The sequence below is a fragment of the Salmo trutta genome, chromosome 1 (assembly GCF_901001165.1).
Source record: "Salmo trutta chromosome 1, fSalTru1.1, whole genome shotgun sequence".
NCBI classification, from domain to species: domain Eukaryota; kingdom Metazoa; phylum Chordata; class Actinopteri; order Salmoniformes; family Salmonidae; genus Salmo; species Salmo trutta.
In genome coordinates this window covers 56,667,965-56,690,162 of record NC_042957.1, presented here as the reverse complement: position 1 = coordinate 56,690,162, position 22,198 = coordinate 56,667,965, and the positions used below count along the sequence as shown (strand labels likewise).

Below are 22,198 nucleotides of genomic sequence, written 5' to 3'. Positions count from 1 at the left end.
CGTTAATAACTGAGAGTTGAGAGGGAGCTGAATTGCTGGGGGACACCGAGCCATCAGTAAACACAAGTTTTGGCCTGGAAAGGACAGGACTTTTGAAAGGGTCAAAAAGTAATAGAAATGAGGCCAGACTAAGTGAGGCAACGTAGAACATTCAACTAAACAGGAGATTAATTCAACGAGATTTGACCTTCAGGTTGAATGTCTGGAGCCCAGGGAGGACTCATTTTATTTGACAACTTCCTATAAGTGACAACTCTGCACCAGAAAATATATAAAACATGCCTTTGGATGACAGAGATGATGACTTGAGACAACAGTGCGAAGCAAGGCTGCTAGATTAAGCTAAAGGCATACACTTTCTACCCAGCTTCACTCACCATTAGTAATAGGCATCACATCTGCCTTGAGACCCAGCCTGGATGTTTTGTCTAGCTACCAGTTCCTCAACTTCTTCATAAGATCTTCAAAAAGGGAAGGTTTTCACCTAGTAAGTAGCCTGAGAGTTGAACTCTACCCTAGTCATGAAACTTGAGAAACTGTGATAAGACTTCTACCGACAGTCTCAATCCCATTTAGCACAATAGTACTCAAATGAGATGGCAATCACTCTATAACCCCCTCATATCACAATGCTACCATAATGCTACTGAAAATTACAATAATTCAGAACAGCACATCAGTAATCAACGCTGTGAATAAGGATGCCTTTAATAAGGCACAAATCCCTGCTCATTAAATAATTGTAGCTGGACAGTGAGTGAGTGAGTGAGTGAGTGAGTGAGTGAGTGAGTGAGTGAGTGAGTGAGTGAGTAAAGCCAGCTAAAGTACATTGGCAATTCCACGATAACAGAGATTTTTCACTTTAAAATGTATGGTAAACCAAAACCAATGATTGCAACATTTAAAATAAACAAATAAAACTTTGTAATGAGGCTCTTTCAAGTGAATAATTGAGTATGACAGCTGAGTGCAATTCAAATCAAATGTTATGTCCATACACGTGTTTAGAAGATGTTATTGTGGGTGTAGCGAAATGCTTGTTTAGTGTCTGAGCACATGACAGGACTGTTAGTGGCGTTCGTTGTGTTTGTATACGTGTTTTGTTAGTTTTTTCCTTCTTTTACCAATTAAAGAAGATGAGTATGCACGTTCCCGCTGCACCTTGGTCCAATCATTACGACGCCCGTTACAGCCGCGCCTTGGTCCCCTTTGTACGACCGCCGTTACAGCGGCATAGACTAAGATACAGTAGATAGTATAGAATACAGTATATACATGAGTAATGAGATTAATAATGTTTACATATTTTGCATTACTCAAGTGACTAGTGTTCCATTGCATGCAATATAGCAGGAGGATCCACTCATAAAGATACACAGACAGACCCCTTAGCTGAGCTTTGAAGACAGAAGTCCTCCAGAAGAGAACATTAGTGTAGAGGAAAGAGACTACAAAGCCAGCCGGTGAAGGAGGGAGGGAAATGGGAAAATAAAGCCCTCTCTGCACAACACACACATTGTCATTCCATACAAATTCTCAATAAGTGTCTATGTGGGTTAACGAGAGCCTAAGTGGCCATGAGGGTGATTTGAGAGAAAGCCTCCTACGCCACGGCCAGTCGAGGGCGTAAGTAGTGGGGCTCCCAGGTCCAGGCCGCCTCACACAGGACCAAAGGGAGAGATGAAAGAGCCACTCGACTTGGTCCTCAGTGCCAGACATGTGAGCTGGGCACTGGGATACACCAATCCATGGAATGCCCCCTCTGATGAGCAATCCCACTGAGTGATGCAATACCCTCTCAATGTAAGGGGAACTCCCACTGTGACTCTGGCTTAACTGGGACACAGCAGGATGACAGAGACATAGAGATAAATTGCATGCAAGACAAATTGCATAAAAATGCATTGGGATTTGACTAAGTCAAAGTCTGGATCCTTCAACAAGTTCTTATAAACAGTAATAGTGATTAACACAGACGCTTCCAGGACAGAATCCCTTTTACAGCGCTGTTATAACAACCTCCACTTCACCTGTTCAATCAGCTGTTCATTTGGATTGGCTATTAGAAATAAAGATGCATTGACAATTCTCTAATGGAGAGGAATTCATGCATATTTAACACCATTTTCTTTCTATGCCATTTTCTCTGAGACAGTGACACAGTACCGGTATTTCCTCGAGTGGTGTGGTTCATTTGAGACCACAACCTTTCAAAACGTGCTGACCGTTTGGGTCTGGCAGGTCACAGAATGATGAGCATCAAATAACTAAGCGGGATCCTGTGGGAGGTGGAGGGCTGAGCTGGACTGACCACACAGACTGCTGGAGAGGTTTACAGGAAAAGCTAGGGTCTTACTAGAGAATGAGTAGAGCTGCTTTATATAAAAGAAACTGAGCTCCTGAAGGCTCTCTCTCACACTGAGCTGAGGAATGGAGAGCAGAAGGACACAGAAGCCTGATAACCACTTGATAACCAGGCTGTGGTAAAGAAGTAGCTGTATCCATAGATACACATATGTACTCTTTAGTACAGTATCTGTCTATCAATAGCTCAAAGCACAGTATGTACTAGGGCAGAAGCCATCCTCACAAAGATATTGGAATGTATCACACAATGCATCAAACATGCAAGCTCCCTTGTCAACACCTTTTGTAGGCATAAAAGCAAGTGAGCTTTTCAGAAATTCATTCTGCCGTGCTCACTCAAGGTCCCAAGTGTTGTAAAAGATGAATGGTTAATTGCTGGTCCTTTATGATCAACATGGCATACCAATGATGTCATATAAGAAATGAACATGCAACTTGTGCTATCTTAATTTGATCTCTTGTTGCAGAGAATGTGGAATGCAAACTTGTACTGTTTGAGGTTCATTTTAGCTGTATATCTGGTTTTGTGATGGCTATCGTGCTTCTTTTTTTTTTGGTGATGTGCTATGCTAAAATAATCTAATGTTTTGCTTTCACCATAAAGCCTTTTTGAAATCGGACAATGTGATTGGATTAACGAGTAGAGTATCTTTAAAATGCCGTATAATACTTGAATTTTAATTTTGAGATTATTTTGTTTTGAATTTCGCGCCGTGTTCTCTCACTGGTTGTTGCCCAACCAATCCCGTTAACGAGATTGTATCCCCAACAGGTTAAAAAGGCTTACAAAAGTTTGTAATTTCCACTTAACAATTTCAAACTTGATTTGCCCTAACAACATTTTTTATCAACCCCTACAAAAATGCCCATTAATTATAATCATTCACATTTCCTGTTTCTGCAGGATTCATTTTCCTACTGTGAGAAACAGGTTAAATTAAGATAATACGTCTGTACATACATATTGCATAAAAGAACAGTCAACGTACATTCTATAGTACACAAACACATAGGCTGATTTAACAATCCCATACACAGAGCAGACAATTGCTTTTTTGTGTGCAAAAGGTCTTATGAAAGTATACAATCACGGGTATACAAAAACCATCTCACTGCAAACAATGCATCCTACATACACCCGCTGGTTTGGGCTCACTCCTATCCATCACCTCCCTCCTTCGCAATCTGATTCTGTCATTTGCATGAGTCTTTCTGATTGGCTGCTTTGAATTCACTCAAAGAGACACTCCACTCTCCTGATTGGATGAGAGCAGGAGGGGGCATGGAATCTCTGATTGAGAAAGACCATAAATAGCTTGCACAGGCAACCAGCCATACACAGATGCAACTGCCAGCTACTCTCAGTGATTTACTACTACAACCTACCACACTGTCCCTGTTCACTGAATAATTCCAGCAGCTTCTGCAGCAGAGTCCAACTTCTCCATCATCTCTAAAGGTTCAAGGAGAGTTATTTTGTAAAAATAGCAGAATTGGAAGAGAGAGAGCTAGTGTTAGAGGAAGTGTGTTAGAGGAAGTCATCATGTCTCTAGAAGTGAAGGAGAAGACTGAGGTGCGTCTGGTGTTCCTGGGGGCGGCCGGCGTGGGGAAGACGGCCCTGATCAGCCGCTTCCTCCAGGACACATTCGAACCCAAGCACCAGCGCACCGTGGAGGAACTGCACAGCAAGGAGTTCGACATCGGAGGGGCCAAGGTCACCATCCACATCATGGACACCAGCGGCAGCTACTCCTTCCCGGCCATGAGGAAGCTCTGCATTCAGAACAGCGACGCGTTCGCCCTTGTGTACGCCATCAATGACCCTGAGTCCCTGGAGGCTGTCAAGAGCCTGCGAGACGAGATCCTGGCGGTCAAAGAAGACAAGTTCACACCCATCGTGGTGGTCGGCAACAAGACGGACCGGCATGGCGAGCGGACGGTGTCCAGCGAAGACGTGCTGTCCACTGTGGAGCTGGACTGGAACAACAGCTTCTTGGAGACGTCTGCCAAGGAGAACAACAATGTGCTGGAGGTGTTCAGGGAGCTGCTGCAACAAGCCAACCTGCCCAGCCGGCTGAGCCCCGCACTGAGACGACGCAGGGAGACTTTCCCCAAAGACGGCAACAAACGGCCCCCCATGAACAAGACCAACAGCTGCCTCATTTCCTAAGGCAGAGGGGCTGGAGAGGTCTGACAGATAGACAAGACAGACAGGGGCCAGAGAGGCTAAGGATGGGGACCCGAAGCTGGGTCAGTGTTACAGACAAACACAGTGGTGTTGAATGTGCTACTACTGCTGCTGCTATAGACCGTGCTGCTGACTTGGAGTCTGACGGCTTCAATTCCCTGTAAGCCTCTCATCTAACCATCCTAAGTATCTCCACCACAGCATTTCCACTGAAGTAGAGGAAAGGAACACTGACTGTTAAAGGGGAACCAGAACTAATGACATCACACAGGTGTGGGACATTGATAAAGCTGAAACTAAATGAAAGAAGTGCAAGAACACTGAATGTCCTGAATGTGGTGGTGTCATTGTTAAAAATATACTGTGACAGTGCAAAAGTGGCAATGAGCTTACTTTGTCAAGTTTTCAATCTATGTCCTACTATGTTACTGTTGTGTTTGCCTTTTGTACGTGTCGACGGTGTTCACTTGCAATAACTGTGAAGATAGACAGTTGTGGCTAATTGGGCAAAAGCTGAATTTGGACAATGTGTCATGAGAGCTTTTTTATTCATCAAGTGAAGTTTCTTTGTGACAAATCTTTATTTTGCAACAAAGCATAGTATGTTCTGAATCAACTCTGGTTGCGTTCCTCATTCTATAATACCAATTTGTTGTTTGGAAATATTCATATGCACTTGGAGTTATTTTGCACAGATATTATTATTTATTAAAAAACGTACAAAATGTGTTCAAATATAAATTATATAGTGTATTGTTTTTCTATGAAAATTTGAAGTACATGTTGATGATTAAATCATGTTTATTCACCAAAACAGTATAACAAATACGTTATGGTTTTATTACTTGTTGTATATATATTGTCTATTCATGATAAATAAAATCGGATTATATATCATGGTCATTTTCGGTGGACTCATTTCGACAGGTGCTTATTGGGAAAGAAAGTGCAATAAACTAATGGCCACGTAATAACACATCTGGTATAAGGTGTGACAAGGACTCATTTATCACGCAAACATCAAATCTCTTTACTCAAGTCAAAACTCAACAAGCCAGAGACTGTATAACAGACTAGCCAGAGATGATATTTAGAACAACTTACAAAGGAATGCCTCAAAAAAAATCTGTCCATTTCCAGTATGATTGCAGCAGAGACCTGGCCAAGCTCCGGAATAAATAAAAAGAACACAAACAAGCATATAATCAACAGGACATAAATGTGGTTATGCTGATAATAAAATCAGCTTCATTACCAGGGGTGTAGAATCATTCCAAAACATCATACCAGCATCACAAATCCACTTCCTCAAAAATCACTTCCTCCCAAAACCTTCAACAAGTATCCTACCTCTTCAAGCATCTTCACCATCCTACCCATGCTAGATTACGGAGACGTAATTTGTAGATAGGCAGGTAAAGGTGAAATCGAGCTGCTAGATGTTCTTTACCATTCGGCTATCAGATTTGCCACCAATGCTCCTTAAAGGACACATCACCGCACTCTATACTCCTCTGTAAACTGGTCATCTCTGTATACCTGTTGCAAGACCCACTGGTTGAAGCTTATTTATAAAACCCTCTTAGACCTCAGTCCCCCCTATCTGAGATATCTACTGCAGCCCTCATCCTCCACATACAACACCTGTTCTGCTAGTCGCATTCTGTTAAAGGTTCCCAAAGAACACACATCCCTGGGTCGCTCCTCTTTTCAGGTAGCTGCAGCTAGTGACTCAAACTGGACAGTTTTATCTCAATCTCTTCATTCAAAGACTCAATCATGGACACTCTTAATGACAGTTGTGGCTGCTTTGCATGATGTATTGTTGTCTCTACCTTCTTGCCCTTTGTGTTGTTGTCTGTGCCCAATAATGTTTGTACCATGTTTTGTGCTGCTGCCATGTTGTGTTGCTACCATGTCATGTTGCTACCATGCTGTGTTGTCATGTGTCACTGCCTTGCTATGTTGTCTTAGGTCTCTCTTTATTTAGTGTTGTGGTGTCTCTTGTCGTGATGTGTGTTTGGTCCGATATTATCTTTTTTTATCCCAGCCCCTGTCCCCGCAGGAGGCCTTTTGTGGTAGGCCATCATTGTAAATAAGAATGTGTCCTTAACTGACCTGCCTAGTTAAATAAAATGTTAAATAAAAAATGTTAAACTGTCACCAGTTACAGTAAGTTGTCTCACATTACCCTCTAGTGGTAGGCCTATATGTTTTTGACATTGCTTGTCTGTCACACAATCCACCTTCAAATCTATGGGGAAACCTGTTAGTAAATACAAAACCTGGCCAGAGCAGAAATGAAATACTATGGAACCTCTCACTGTGCCAGACAAAAGACCATTGTTTGTGTTGCTCAGCAGGATGTCAACTTGTTCCTCCAATGCCCAGATCATTGACATGGCTAGTAACAGAAAACATTCTGCAGGGAATCATGTCTAGGTTCCATATGAAAAGAGTGTGAAATTCTCACATAAGGATCTACTTTCCTGATCAACGCATCATTAACCTGACACTGCCACAAATCATTTCAGTTATATAATATGGTTGCATGGACATTTCAGATTTAGCATTTGACTTCCTGTAGCTATCTATATCAACAATTACCTGCAGATAATGTTTCCATCGTAACAATCAGAATCCAGTATAAGTGTACTTAATGAACGTTAAGACTGTAACAACTGTGCTCTAGTGATAATTCTAATATATAGTACTGTGCACACACATGCACACAGAAATATGTTTCCCCTTTCCAGCCACACACAGAGACATGGTGAATTGTTTCCCTCTGCCCAGACGAGGAAGTGACCTATGATCTGTGACACTCTAGTTCCTCTTTGAGTCCTGTTTAAACACACAGGTGTCAATGCACCAGCTGGTTCACACTCATCACCGCGCACCGACAGAGACCCACACTCAGGTGCGTACCACTCTCTCCGGGGTTGGAAGGGCTTCCGTTTACCATCTATCAAAACTTAAAGAATGTACAATTTAAGTTATAGGCGATGGGCTACCTTACAACTCCTAAACATTATGCATACAACTTATTTTCTGTGATCCAAGACTTCATAGGGCCAACATCAGAAGTCAGCACATCTAGTTAAAAGAGATTCTATTACTAGTCTATAATGTCTTTATCATACCTTTTTACAGTTCTTAGGAGTGGGGGTGAAGTATTTTAGCATGTGCATCCTTACCAATGCCACCACTGCATGGGATAAGAGTTTTCTAGTCCGTCTCTGCCCCTTGACTTGGTCAAAGCTCCTCAGTGATGAGTAGAAACCTGAGAAGTTTGGAACAAGTAAAGGGTCCCTGACTTCATCTGAAGAAGTTGTCTCATTATACTGTACACTCACTGCATTAGGTAGCTATACTACAACAACACAAACCAGAAGTAATGTTCTCTGATCAAAGCGTAGATTAAACTCAATGGTATTTTCCCCTGATCAAGTATAACAACTGACAATATTGGGATTGTACGATGGTCAAATAATTGTGTAACTACAAATCAATAGTTCTGGGATTTGATGAAGGTTGATGAAGGTTGACCTGAATAATGTGAAGGGTTCATTTTAACAGAAGAGTAAATTGATTGTTAAGACTAGAGATACTAGAATTCTCCAGAATAAAATGTAACTGGTTACATTATTAAACACATAACAATTTTGTTCACCAATAAAAAGTCTGGCAAAAACAAATGAAGCCAAAGGTTTATTTTAACTTACAAAAAATTGGATGCAGAAACCAATTATTCGATTAAATCATAAACTCACAAATAGGCTACATCAAGATCAGACAACAAGGGTGAAGTAACAAATCAATGTGCTATCGGAAGACATGGATATGAGTTGGCATAGCAACAGTTATTTCTCTCCAAGGACCTTTCCTCATGTCTGTACCACACACAGGTATAGTTAGCGGTTTACAATTAGCACAGGATAACAAAGGAACGAATGTCAACAACAAATGTAACAAAGAATGGTAAAGAGGAAGTTCTGCCGAACGGAATGCAACACATTTACATTTGCAGACTTTGCTGTACCAGAGACATAGGCACAAGCATTAAGAGCGGTTTTTCTTCACATACATTATGCATTTGCCTCAGAAGCATATCTCCCTGAGCTTAATGCTCCAACAGAGTGTTCAGACACGACTTCCCTTGAACATCAGTTTGGCTATTAGTCCACATCTTTTCATCATGACAGATCTCAGTCCTCCTGATCAGCAAGTTGACACCCCAATTCCATACATTATACGGTAAAGTGTCACGATTACAATTTCTATATTCAAAACCATGACCTCAGCATGGACACATAATGCATATATTGTCAGTCTTTCTGAATGCCAATGAGAAGCAACAAGACTATATAGGAAAGTCTACTTCAGATTCAGGATGTCATATCCCCCTTTAATATAAAAGGTTATATCCATTCAGATATCCAGCTGATGTTATACAGTTTGCCCAACGATCTGTGGCAATCATGACATTTGTTACAGTTACACAGAGAATAGTTGACTGACTGGACCAATGCAGTAACAATGACTAGGACAGTGTTTGGGATTCAAACATGGTGGGTCAAAAGTTCCTAATCTGTGGCCTAATGTGTGGTGGTAGACAATACATGTGGTCTTACTAGATGTATTTGGTGAGTCAGCCTGAATTCACAAGGCTTAGGTGTCACACAGAACACAGAACTGGTGGGGAGCTGCTGTACTAGGGTTCCTTTAGCTTTGTTCTCAGTAGGTTTTGCATTAACACACCTGCATCCAAATGCAAAGCAGTCACAGTGCTCGGTAGGCCTGGAGGGCCAGGGGTGTGGGGGGAAATAATTCAAGCAATAAGTGATGTTATTGGGAAGATACTTAAACAGAGTGAAATACGGTCACCCTCCTTCATAACGGAGAACTGAAGAAAAAGACATCATTAGATATGTTGACAGTGGCTAGACCAGGGGTGAGCAATCATTTTGGCTCGAGGGCCACATCGGGATTTCAACATTTATCAGAAGGCGGCACAGATTTCTTTCAAAAGCAATTTGTGGGCCAGAAAAAGCGCAGTTGTTTGAAAAAAATATCGGTCCATTATAATATCTACATAGTTTCTATCTAGCTTCAGACATTCAAGAGTGGCCTGGAGTTTTTTTGACCCAAAATAATAGTTTTCATCGTAACACTCACCCTACACCTTTTATTCAGGTGGGCAAAATAGTGAACAGTGAACCAACAAAATAACAAATCCCTTCATATCTTGAAGCATGGAGGAATTAAAAAAGACATCAAAACTACCATGGAGGTGAGGTACAGTAATTCATGCATTGCTGGTTTGCCAGACCTTAGCATGGTAAGGCAAAAAAAACAAATGACCTGACAACAAATATGCACGTTAAATCAACCTTTTAGTATTTCTTAACTTTTTGTTTCTTTTATCACTTTTATTGAGCAACTCCATGTTATGTTTCGGGCACTAAAGCTGATGAAAATGCATTTTATTGGTTTGTAAGAGGGGATATGATGACGGTACTCCCCCTCGTCCTAGTCATCTGAACTAGGCTGTGTGTGAAGGTGCAGACTACAGGGACAGTATGTACTTCTAGCACTATGGAGAGAGGAGGGGACCATAGCGTGTATACCACCAGCCTTTCTCCGAACACCTCACGTCCAGCACAGACTCAACCCTGTCTCTGGCCTAGTCGTCCACCGTGATGTTGCGGAACAGGTAGGCCATGGACTCCCCGTTGTGGATGCGTCGGATGGCCTCGGCCAGGATCATACTGACGTCCACTGTCTTTATCTTGGGACACTGGAGCTTCTGTACCTCGTGAGGGACGGTGTTAGTCACCACCACCTGGGGGGCAGACAGACAGGGATCAGAGGAGGAAACACCATAATGAAGGTCGGCCGTGTGCAGTAGATCACCTGCCGGGTGTCCACGAACAGTGTTGATATTACATGTAGAATCGCTTGGAAATAAATAGAAAATGATGGACAATGTACTGTGGTCAAAGGTGATAGGATAGCCGGGCCACCCGCTGCTTTCAACCGTTCGTCGGCGTGGTCTATTTTGTCTCATTCCCAGACTGAACTGTGCCTGACTACCGTATCTTATAACAGCCTTTATACATGCGACGAAACATCCTACGAATCAAGTTGCAATACCTTGCACACAGGTGGTACATAGAAAGTGTTGCCACTGCCTTTCTATTGTAAAGTGATTGAAAAGCTTTTAGGATGAGGAACTGAGCACTTCCCCATTCAAGATGTAGTGATAAATTCAGAACACAGGGCTACTGTTACAGATGTAGGATCTTAATTTGATCACCCTGTTGCAGGAAATGTAATGCAGGAAATCTAAAACTTGTAGTGTATTTGAAGTTTAAAAAGGCTTCTGAAGTTTGTCATTTCCACTTGATTTTCCCACATGAAAAATGTATCAACCCCTACAAAAACGTCTATTAATTACAATCCACATTTCCTGTTGCTCCAGGATTATTTTCCTGCTGTAGCAGACTGTCTGAAATTAAGATCCTACATCTGTATCTCACCTCGTCGATGGCGGACTCCTCAATAAGACGGGGGGCATCGGCAGACAGCAGCCCATGTGTAGCCATGATGTAGATCTTATAAGCTCCTCTCTCCTTCAGAATCTCAGCTGCCGCCACAAAGTCCTCCACGTCGTCTATGATGTCATCCTGGGAAAGAACGGCAACCATGGGATTGGTAATGATGTAGGCCTGTAGTTCCTTCATCCATAATCTAAGGCTGTCATATTCTGTTATTAAATACAATGTGGCAAAATGTTGCAAATTCATTTCAAGTGGCTCATTTTAGCACAGGCCTTCCAAGACAAAACCGCAAATGGCCCAAAGAAAGGGGCACATTTCTTACAACAATGATTGCGATTCTTCCTCCCACATCTCCTACAACAGTGATCGGGGGCTTCTCCTTGGCCATCATTACTGAAAAGGAAGAACGAACTGGTCACTGCTAGTCATCACATACAGTATCCATTGGCATAAACTGTAAAACTAATGAGGATACATCTCAGAGTAGATTGGGTAAAATGGGTTAAAAAGTATGAGCTTTCCACAATTACAAAGTCCAATTTCAATCACTGTTGTGATTATGTATTCTGCAATTAATAGTTGATGTTCCATGCAATTCCCCCCTTCTTGGTAACTGATTAACATTCTCTTTTCAAAATGAGATGTAATTGGGAAATTAGATACATTCTGTCAATTGTCCCAATTATACCATTATAGATTTAAATGGAATGCCAAACTCATTCCAGCACAAGGATAATCAAAATGACAGGCTTTTTACCCAGCATACCCAATCAGACGCTGATATTAAATTGCCTCCACAACACAGTGTCTGCTCAGAGCTCAGTGCAGACATTTGGCAACAGTTTGCATGTAGCAATATGCACAACCTAATCTTGTCATTAATCCATCAAAAACGATAGAGGCAGACAAGCACTGATGAGGTAATCACACGCTTACTAATGTTCCAGGTTTGTCTTATTGAACACCACTGTTGTCAGTCAATGGGGGAAGCGCACAATCAGCGGATGGACAATCAGCCAGCCAGAGTGGGGAAGCTGATTGTGGGAGTGGAAGCTAGAGATGAGCAGGGAACACAGGTTCATGCCAGGAACACATTCCTTCCTGGAACACATGCCTTCCTTACAGGGGACCACACACAAGCAATAATAAGCACTGGAACATTTCAGCTTTTCAAAATGCATCAACATCACCCCTAGGTCTTAAAACCTTCTGTAGTCTTAAAGAGGTACTACCTGGAATGTTTTCAGGTAGAATATAGAAATTAATCAAAATGATCTAGTAAAAACTAGTTAGTTAGGCCTACACATATGTTAGAGATAAACTTGTCTTGGATATATGTGAGGCAAGAGTTGAAAAGCCTGAAGATCTCAGCAATCCTCTCAATGATGCTAGAAGCCAGCATTGCTGAGCAAAGGAATACATATGCTATAATACAACTAATATGTGATAGTCATGGTTTGATGTTATAATCAGATTTGCATATTCACACCCAAACCAGTAGATGTGTGTTTATTGACATGTAGGGTCCACGTTTAGGATTTATAGTTATTTAAATGTGGGAAGGCCCAAGGTGTGTGACACAGCAGCCCTCTGGTTTGTATGGGCAGCAGGGAAGAGGGTGAACACAACATAACCCTGACCTGACCTACTGTGGTGTTCTGTACTGTGTGTTCAGCAGCCCACTGGTATGTATGGGCAGCGGGGAAAAGGGTGAACACAACATAACCCTGACCTGACCTACTGTGGTGTTCTGTACTGTGTGTTCAGCAGCCCACTGGTTTGTATGGGCAGCAGGGAAGAGGGTGAACACAACATAACCCTGACCTGACCTACTGTGGTGTTCTGTACTGTGTGTTCAGCAGCCCACTGGTTTGTATGGGCAGCAGGGAAGAGGGTGAACACAACATAACCCTGACCTGACCTACTGTGGTGTTCTGTACTGTGTGTTCAGCAGCCCACTGGTTTGTATGGGCAGCAGGGAAGAGGGTGAACACAACATAACCCTGACCTGACCTACTGTGGTGTTCTGTACTGTGTGTTCAGCAGCCCACTGGTTTGTATGGGCAGCAGGGAAGAGGGTGAACACAACATAACCCTGACCTGACCTACTGTGGTGTTCTGTACTGTGTGTTCAGCAGCCCACTGGTTTGTATGGGCAGCAGGGAAGAGGGTGAACACAACATAACCCTGACCTGACCTACTGTGGTGTTCTGTACTGTGTGTTCAGCAGCCCACTGGTTTGTATGGGCAGCAGGGAAGAGGGTGAACACAACATAACCCTGACCTGACCTACTGTGGTGTTCTGTACTGTGTGTTCAGCAGCACACACAAGAACAACATGTTGCCACCCACCCAAAAATCTGGATCTTTGCTTTAGATTCTGAAAAAAATGATTATCCTGTTTCCTATCATGATGTATTAGGCCTACATATAAAAGGCATGCTTAATTAGTATTCAAAGCATGCATTTCTGAAGGCCAGGTGTTAATCAGACTCCTTCAGGCGAGGCTTCAATAGGGAAGCATGACGTGTTGATTGGCAAGATGAGTCCGGATGAAAATAAAAACATGTATCTGGGAGAAATGGTTCCATTTGTCAGATGATTGAAGAGAGTCTCACAAAGCAACTAACAGAGGGCTTTCAGGCCATCTTGCAGAACAGTCTGAAGTCTCTGCCTCTGACACCGGCACACTGCTGGAGACCTGACTGGGGATCAAGGAAGACATTGATCCATTCCTGATGAGGATCTCATCTACAGTATGCAGTGAGGGTACATAGGCGTCAGTACATCCACTATGGATCTGTAGCGCTAGACCACATCAACTAACTGATCCATATCATTTGTAATTGGTCCATTGATTGTCTTTGTTATGCTTTCCTCAATCACAACTGAGGACCATGCACTTAAGACTGTTTGTTGGCAAGATGATTCGAAAACCCTTGATCACTACATGCACGCATTTAGGAACCATTTTGAGAGGAACCATTTGGTGGTCAAAAGGGAATTAAGTTTACGGTCGTACTTGGGAGCTCTATGCCTGGGAACGGAGCTTGTTGTTTGCTGCCAGCTATTATCAACAAATAAACACCACGTTAACACACATCCACAGAGACTCGACATAACAGACTACGAAGACATGAAGCCAGGACTGGGAAAATCCTCTTACAGGAAGCAAAATCTTAAAAGCTAACCCGTGAAGAATCCAAAACCATTCCTCTAAGCTTATTCATTCAAGAAATGTGTAGGACAGTTTGCAACTGACCAAGGCTTACAATAAGAGGATTTTTAAAGTCAAGGATAATAAATTAAGTAAATAATACAAATATTATTAAAAACACTAAAGCTGAAGGGGGACACAGCCAGTTGGGCATAATAAATACTCTGGAGTCATTTGCCAATGACACAAAGCCCAGACAGAAAGTCTGACCCTGTTTTGTCAGACCCAACTGTTTTAACAGCCTTACCACAAATGTACTGAGAAAATTAGACATATCCAATATCAAGTTAGTGTCATTCTCTCAAAATGAAAAACAAAATGTATGTTCTCTTATTCAAAATGTCAGTTTTAAACATGCAAACAATTCTAAAACGATTTGGTATGAATGCCTTTACATTTTAGGGAGGCTAAGGTCGCAACATTAGTAGAGGCAGTGTATCTGTGGAATTAGAACGTGCAGTAAACAGGCTACACAATTCAAGATCCTTTAAAAATAATGTCAGGTGTTAAAATGGTTATAGCAGAATCATCACTTATGAAGCTGTTAGTGCTGACATTAAATCCAAATGATGAGGATTTTGCAATGGATATTTTGGGGGTTTGAAATAATTATTCAAATAATTCAGAGACTTGAACATTTCACACTACACTAAACATATTTTTGGATGCAACCATTGACGAGTACAGGAATCTATGCATCCATCTAGATCTTACAGACACAGCCTGACCAACACTAAAGAATTGGGGAAGCTACAGACAAAGATACGGTTTCAATTTGATCTGATGGCAGACTGACTACAACTACACCTGGCTAGTTACCAAGCTATAAGCTATATAGGGCTTCTAGAGAGGTCTTACAAGGCAGCTCCAGCCCAGGGTGTCCTGAGGTGTTACGGACACAGGGGGGAGAGTGTCGTCCGTCCGCCATGTCAGACTCTGAACACTGAGCCTCGCCATGCATCACTGCCAGGCCCAAACGCAGTCGCTCTGCATAGGACTGAGCTCTGAAAGACAGCAAGAAAACACTGGAGAAATGCAGACACCCTTTTACATTATTTACATTAGATGATCACACTCCAGGCCTCTGTAACTAAATAGTATGTTACCTCTTAGCAGCAGACGGTGACTTTGCAACAATAATGGCGTTTCTGTAATCTGGGACCTGAAGGGAAGTGAGAGAAGCCCACATTTTACATTGAATAGGCTGCTGTGTGTAGTTTACTATCTTACAACTGTACTACCTGGAATGGCACATGAGCTACAGTGAGATGGTTACCTCCTCCTGGATGTACTGAAGCAGAAAGGGGGAGGCACGCAGGTTGTCCACTGGAAAACTGAAGAAGCCCTGGATCTCCTTCTGATGCAAGTCCATGGTGATGATGTGAGTTAAACCTGGAAGGAGAAAGAGAGAGGATGAGAAGAGAGACTGAAGAAACAGCAGACTGCTTTTAAGAGAGGGTGCAGAATGAGAAATCAGCCACAGTGGCAAGTTTAAAGGGAAATGTAAAACATTTTCCACTTCAAATTCTTCTCCAGCACAACCCCAACATCAACACGTGAAAATAGCACGTTTCTGTTTTGTAGTAAAAAAGATAGGTGGATAAGTGTTTCCAATGACATCATCAACCAATTGGTAGACAATTAGAAGTCAATGCCTACTCATTATTGGTTAAAATCACGTGATGCACACAGCTGACGTCATTGGAAACATTTATCTTCCTCTATATTTTTTTCCACAAAACAAAACAACGTGCCATTTTCACATATGTTGATGTTGGGGTGGGGCTGAAGATTACAAATATGAAGTTGAAAAATGTATACATTTTCCTTTAACACAGATGGTCAAGGGCAATCTAAACAGAAAACTGTTAACACTTGCATACAGGCTGTAATTACCTGCTTTGGCTAGCATGGAAGCCAGCAGCTTGCACACTATGGAACCCCTTTTTCTCATCTTGCACTGCTTGCTGTAGGGGAAATAGGGAATGACCCCAATGATGTTCTTTGCACAGGAGGTCTTAAGGGCGTAGGCCATGACCAGCAGCTCCATGATGGCCGTGTTGACATCTCTGGTTAAAACAAGGGAAAAGTGTCAATAACAAAATGGTCACATTTATGGTGTGGTCAGTGCAAACTCATGCTGAGCAACTCTCCAGCAGAGGGCAACAACATATGCTCAGTACAGCTTGTGCACGCCAAGTCAGATGACAGATAAGAGGATGGCTATTAATAACACTGGTAGCTATTCATATTATGGTAGATGAGCTTGTGCCTGATTTATAGTGTGTGAATCAAACAGGTTTGAATATGGGTAATGCAACCTAACACGTGATATGACTGTGTGAATACCCCTCCTACAACATAGATTGATATGCATAGTCCTTTGGGCCGCACAACATTACACACACAGTATAGGTGTGTGCGTGTCCTAGACACAGAAGTGTGGAGGAGATTACATATTTCAGTCTACTCACCTGGGTATGGTCTGGATGATGAAGATAGTTTGGCCGCGAACAGATTCCTTCACATCTACTCTGGTCTCTATCAAGGGTCACATAAAGTTGAATCAACAGCAAGTGTGGGTAAAATGCTAACTTTACACTTACAGCTCCCCAAATGTGCCTAGACTTGTTTATGTCAACTAGGGCATAACACTCAGTTCAGGCATAATTATCAAGCCATTGTAAACACTTATCTGTAACATGTCATGTTTTCCAAAAGAGAAAAATGATTTGTATCAGGCCAAACAAATAAGTTGTTCTTTGTGTTAGCAGAGTAGGCAGAGTGACAGAACAAATGTTTGTTTTTGGAGGAACAGAATTGTGAACGAACGTGATCTATACTGTTCCGGAACAGAACAGTTATTTTAAAAGTATGGGAACCGGTTAAAAACATTATTTTATGTTCCAGGCATTTTTTTCCCAGTCCCACAAAAAATGCAACAAAGTGCCTATGCAAAGCCCTCACTCTGTCGCTCAGACTACAAAAAGGTAAGACATGTTTTTATTTGAATTCTGATGCCTCTCTGCACACACAAGCTTGTTAGCTAGCTCTGGTCCAACAGTCAACTCTCTGTAGGTCAGACATTCAAAGTTAATTCATGGAAGCCGCTCCTCCGTAAGTATAATTCTGTGGGCCTAATTCAGATAAAACATGTCAAAACAACAAGATGCCCAGCGCGTCAAGCCAAGCCTCCTCTTCCTTCTCTCGCTCTCAATTTCAGTCCCATCTAGCACCCTACACTTGCCTGTCCAATCCATGTAAATAGCTTGCCCGCTCCATAGCAAGCTATTCTATCCGCACTAATTGGTGGTGATTTAATGTCGAACTAAATGTTTTTAAAAAATCTATCAATTTCAGAGGTTTAAAAAGGAACAGAAATGAATGATATAAACAGTTTTTTGGGGTTAGAAACGGTTCACATTCATTTTGCTGTCGGAACAGTTCAACAGAACGAAAAATAAAAATGATGGTTCTGTTCAGAACGAAACGATAGGAAAATAATTTTGGTTCCAACGCCTGGTTTCAACCAATGATTTATACAGTGCATTCGGAAAGTATTCAGACCCCTTCACTTTTTCCACATTTGTTACGTTACAACCTTCATCTAAAATTGATTAAATCTTTTTTTTCTCCCCCATCTATACACAATACCCCGTAATGAAAACCCCCCCAAAAAGTTTACAAATTTGTGCAAATTTATTACAAATAAAAAACAGAAATATCACAGTTACATAAGTATTCAGACCCTTTACTCAATAATTTGTTGAAGCACCTTTGGCAGCAATTACAGCCCTGAGTCTTCTTGGGTATGACGCTACAAGCTTGGCACACCTGTATTTGGGCAGTTTCTCCCATTCTTCTCTGCAGATCCTCTCAAGCTCTGTCAGGTTGGATGGGGAACGTTGCTGCACAGCTACTTTCAGGTCTCTCCAGAGATGTTCGATCGGGTTCAAGTCCAGACTCTAGCTGGGCCACTCAATGTCTGGCTGGGCCACTCAAGGACACTTGTCCCGAAGCCACTCCTGCGTTGTATTGGCTTTGTGCTATGGGTCGTTGTCCTGTTGGAAGGTAAACATTCGCCCCTGTGGTTCCAGGTTTCCTCCAGACATGACGCTTGGCATTCAGACCAAAGAGTTCAATCTTGGTTTCATCAGACCAGAGAACCTTGTTTCTCATGGTCTGAGAGTCTTTAGATGCCTTTCGGCAAACTCCAAACTCCAAGCAAGCTGGCCACTCTACCATAAAGGCCTGACTGGTGGAGTGCTACAGAGATGGTTGTCCTTCTGGAAGGTTCTCCCATCTCCACAGAGGAACTCTGGAGTTCTGTCAGAGTGACCATCGGGTTCTTGGTCACCTCCCCGACCAAGGCCCTTCAACCCGATTGCTCAGTTTGGCCGGGTGGCCAGCTCTATGTAAAGTCTTGGTGGTTCCAAACTTCTTCCATTTAAGAATGATAGAGGCCACTGTGTTCTTGGGGACCTTCAATGCTGCAGAAATGTTTTGGTACCCTTCCCCAGATCTGTACCTCAACACAATCCTGTCTCGGAGCTCTACGGACAATTCCTTCGACCTCATGGCTTGGTTTTTGCTCTGACATGCATTGTCAACTGAGGGACCTTATATAGACAGGTATGTGCCATTCATTTTTACATTTACATTTTTTTAGATTTTAGTCATTTAGCAGATGCTCTTATCCAGAGCGACTTACAGTAGTGAATGCATACATTTCATACATTTTTTTTTTTTCCTGTGCTGGCCCCACGTGGGAATCAAACCCACAACCCTGGCGTTGCAAACACCATGCTCTACCAACTGAGCTACAGGGAAGGCTATTCCATGTCTAATCAACTGAATTTACCACAAGTGGACTCCAATCAAGTTCTAGAAACATTTGAGTCTCATAGCAAAGGGTCAGTTTGAGTCTCATAGCAAAGGGTCAGCTTCAAAATTGTAATACAGTTACAAACATTTCTAAAAACCTGTTTTCGCTTTGTCATTATGGGGTATTGTGTGTAGATTGATGAGGATTTATTTAAAAAAATTAAATCAATTTTAGAATAAGGCTGTAACGTAACAAAGTGAAGGGGTATGAATACTTTCCGAATGCACTGTATACCAGTGGAGGCTGCTGAGAGGAGGATGGCTCATAATAATGTCTGGAACTGAGTCAATGGAAAGGTATCAAACACCTGGTTCCCATGTTATTATTCCAATTATTATGAGCTGTCCTCCCCTCATCAGCCTCCCGTTATATACATAATTAGTTTCAACTCACCTCTATTGGACTCTTGATATACCACCGACTTGCCCAATTCAACTCCTAGTCGTCTGTGAAAAAACACACCAGATGTGTCTTTTTCAGACAGGACAGAGGCCCTGCATGGAAACTGATCCCACTCTGACTAAGTCTGCTGTACCTCTACCATTTGATACCCAAGTAAAATTGTGTAATGTGTCACATTGTAATTCAGAGACAGTGGGCCCACTACCTTACATATTCTGACATGGGAAGAGTTCAGCTAGATCACAGGCACTCGCTCCCTGTTTCTATGTCACTAACGTTAATAACAGACAGTTCCCAGTTTCACTAAGCCGAGACACCCAACATTGTCTCACATTAAATCAATTCCCTTAAGCCTCTGAATGTCATTGTCAACATCTAGGAAATGACCCAACTCATAAACCCAATAGATTAATGACATCTGGCTAAATTCAAATATCTTCATCTGTGGCCATGCACCTGCAAACACCAGCATACACATTTTAGCGAGCTAGCTAGCAACATTATCTGGTTAGCTATCTATCATAACACGTACATTTAGCTAGAACAATAAAATATACATACTCAGTTATCTTCTTGGCTAGTTCTGTACATGCTGCAGTAGAATTGGCAGAGAAGACCCGATAACCACTTTTTGCGACATTCATTCTGGCAGCTGGTTAGCTAGCTAGCACCTGTGTAAACCGCTAGTTAGCTTCTTCTCAAACTAACGTTACCACACTTGCAGCTTGCTAGCAAGCTAAGCTAACTGTTAGGTAGTCATACGAAGAAAGATACAAAAACGTGCGACGTTGATGTTAAAATGCACTTTGTTATTATTAGACCTTATTAAATCCAGTATAAATATAATCTATAGTTGAGAGTTGAGTGAAATAAATTGCTTGCGGATAGCTCCTCTTTAGCTTTGCTGTCTGTCTGACTGTGTGTGGTTGGCTGGCTGTGCAAGAGATGAACAAAACCACAAAAAAAGAATCCTGAACCGAATCAAAATACCAATCTGGGGAAAGTATTTATTTATTTATTTGACAGACCTGCCACCTGTTATTAGTTGAGTTAGCAATGTATGTATTTTTAGTTGGAAACGGGAGTGTTTTTTAATCAATTAGTTATATAAATTCCTGCACTGGGAGTCAAATTGCCCAAAGGCCGGCAGACAGCGATATTGAGTCGTTTCATTTCACCGTCCATCTTATTCTAATGTTGTATTTTATTTAACCAGGAAAGTCAGTTAAGAACAAATTCTTATTTAGAATGATGGCCCACCCCAGCACGGTGCACCACTCTATGGGACTCCCAATCATAGCCAGATATGATACAGCCTGGATTTGAACCAGGTAATGTAGTGACACCTCTTGCACTGACATGCAGCCCTTAGACCACTGCACCACTGGGCTGGATCTATGAGATGTGAATGAGAGGCTTGTAAGAATATTAACTCCTTGGAGTTTTTAGTTCATCATTTGCTGGTCGGTGGTCCTGCGTGCTCTTACTCAAATGAGCGAAATTAATCAAAACTTTTGTTATTTTGACTGAATGAGTCGAAAAGATCAGTCATGAGCAAGCAGGGATTTGTAGTCTTGCATGATGTCTACTTTGATGCTAATTAGCTTTTTCGATTATATGAGAATAAATAGAGCTGAATATTTTGATACATGGTTACATGGTTATCAAAACATCATGCCAATGTAAGCCTACACGAAACACAGCCCTTATTTTAAGTGTTTCTAAAATCCCTTATGGGAAAAACGAAGTGTAAAAATGATTGGAACCATTTTCCTGCTTGACAACTACGTTCTATTTGTATTATGACAACTCCACTGTGGGGCTCTATTAGGTTAGGGGTGAAAAAACAGACTGCTGCAGCCTGATTAACATTTAGCCACTCTAGTGTAACAGTGTAGGTTCCGTCCCTCTCTTCGCCCCAACCCGGGCTCGAACCAGGGACCCTTGCACACATCAACAACTGACACCCCACGAAGCAACGTTACCCATCGCGCCACAAAAGCCGTGGCCCTTGCCACGCAAGGGGAAACCCTACTTCAAGTCTCAGAGCGAGTGACGTCACTGATTGAAACGCTATTAGCGCGCACCACCGCTAACTAACTAGCCATTTCACATCGGTTACACTAGCAGGGCGGTGGAAAATGTTTTTTTTTATTAAGAAAGTACACATATTTTCCCAATCTTTTTCTGCCTTCTGTCCATTAAATAAAGCTAATGAGGAAGGTGAAGCCTATGCAGCCTTAATGGAGAATGTTTCAGGTACAAAAAGGTCCACTAGGGATACGAATGTATTGCCGCCTGCATACAATGCGTTTGGACGGTAAAATGAAATGATTCAATATCGCCAACTGCCGAACTTTGGGCTTGAAGTCAGGAGCTCAGTTGAACATCTGATTTGCTTCTTGCAGAAATCATCATGCGGATAGTGCTGATGTGATACACTACTGCTGTGTTGACAGGACATCTCTGATCTATCTATCCTACAAAGGACACCCAAAAACAATACATTCATGTTTTCCTTTAGGCTATGTATAAAATAAGCATGGAAACATTTTAGCACCTGTGATGTCTGTGTG

The 22,198-nt window shown here is 42.0% G+C and overlaps 2 protein-coding genes across 3 annotated transcripts; one reads left to right on the top strand and one right to left on the bottom strand.

Annotated features, from left to right (window-relative positions):
- The first annotated feature begins 3,559 nt into the window (after positions 1 to 3,559).
- On the top strand, positions 3,560 to 5,458 carry LOC115202038 (ras-related protein Rap-2a-like). Its single transcript, XM_029765892.1, has one exon. The coding sequence runs from the start codon at positions 3,911 to 3,913 to the stop codon at positions 4,535 to 4,537; it is 627 nt and encodes a 208-aa protein (XP_029621752.1). The 5' UTR covers positions 3,560 to 3,910; the 3' UTR covers positions 4,538 to 5,458.
- A 2,795-nt stretch (positions 5,459 to 8,253) lies between these two features.
- LOC115202020 (phosphoribosyl pyrophosphate synthase-associated protein 1) lies at positions 8,254 to 20,586 on the bottom strand. 2 transcript variants are annotated; one of them, XM_029765879.1, is made up of 11 exons: positions 20,184 to 20,586; positions 19,614 to 19,666; positions 16,810 to 16,876; positions 16,232 to 16,404; positions 15,612 to 15,727; positions 15,442 to 15,497; positions 15,194 to 15,339; positions 14,141 to 14,185; positions 11,441 to 11,511; positions 11,098 to 11,244; positions 8,254 to 10,400 (listed from the first exon to the last, which is right to left on the bottom strand). In XM_029765879.1, exons 1-11 carry the CDS (start codon positions 20,264 to 20,266, stop codon positions 10,242 to 10,244), a joined length of 1,116 nt encoding a protein of 371 aa, XP_029621739.1. In that variant the 5' UTR covers positions 20,267 to 20,586; the 3' UTR covers positions 8,254 to 10,241. The 2 variants fall into 2 exon arrangements, with proteins under 2 accessions (XP_029621739.1, XP_029621746.1); XM_029765886.1 differs by lacking the exon at positions 14,141 to 14,185 and having other exon boundaries at positions 20,184 to 20,583.
- Between the last annotated feature and the right edge of the window lie 1,612 nt (positions 20,587 to 22,198).

What these genes read in the sequence shown, in the direction of transcription:
- LOC115202038 (XM_029765892.1), top strand. Translation starts at nt 3,911, where the DNA reads ATGTCTCTAGAAGTGAAGGAGAAGACTGAGGTGCGTCTGGTGTTCCTG.
- LOC115202020 (XM_029765879.1), bottom strand. Translation starts at nt 20,266, where the DNA reads ATGAATGTCGCAAAAAGTGGTTATCGGGTCTTCTCTGCCAATTCTACT. An exon ending in ATATCAAGAGTCCAATAGAG is followed by an intron (nt 16,877 to 19,613) that starts GTGAGTTGAAAC and finishes GACCCTTGATAG; the next exon opens with AGACCAGAGTAGATGTGAAG. An exon ending in ATCATCCAGACCATACCCAG is followed by an intron (nt 16,405 to 16,809) that starts GTGAGTAGACTG and finishes TGTTTTAACCAG; the next exon opens with AGATGTCAACACGGCCATCA.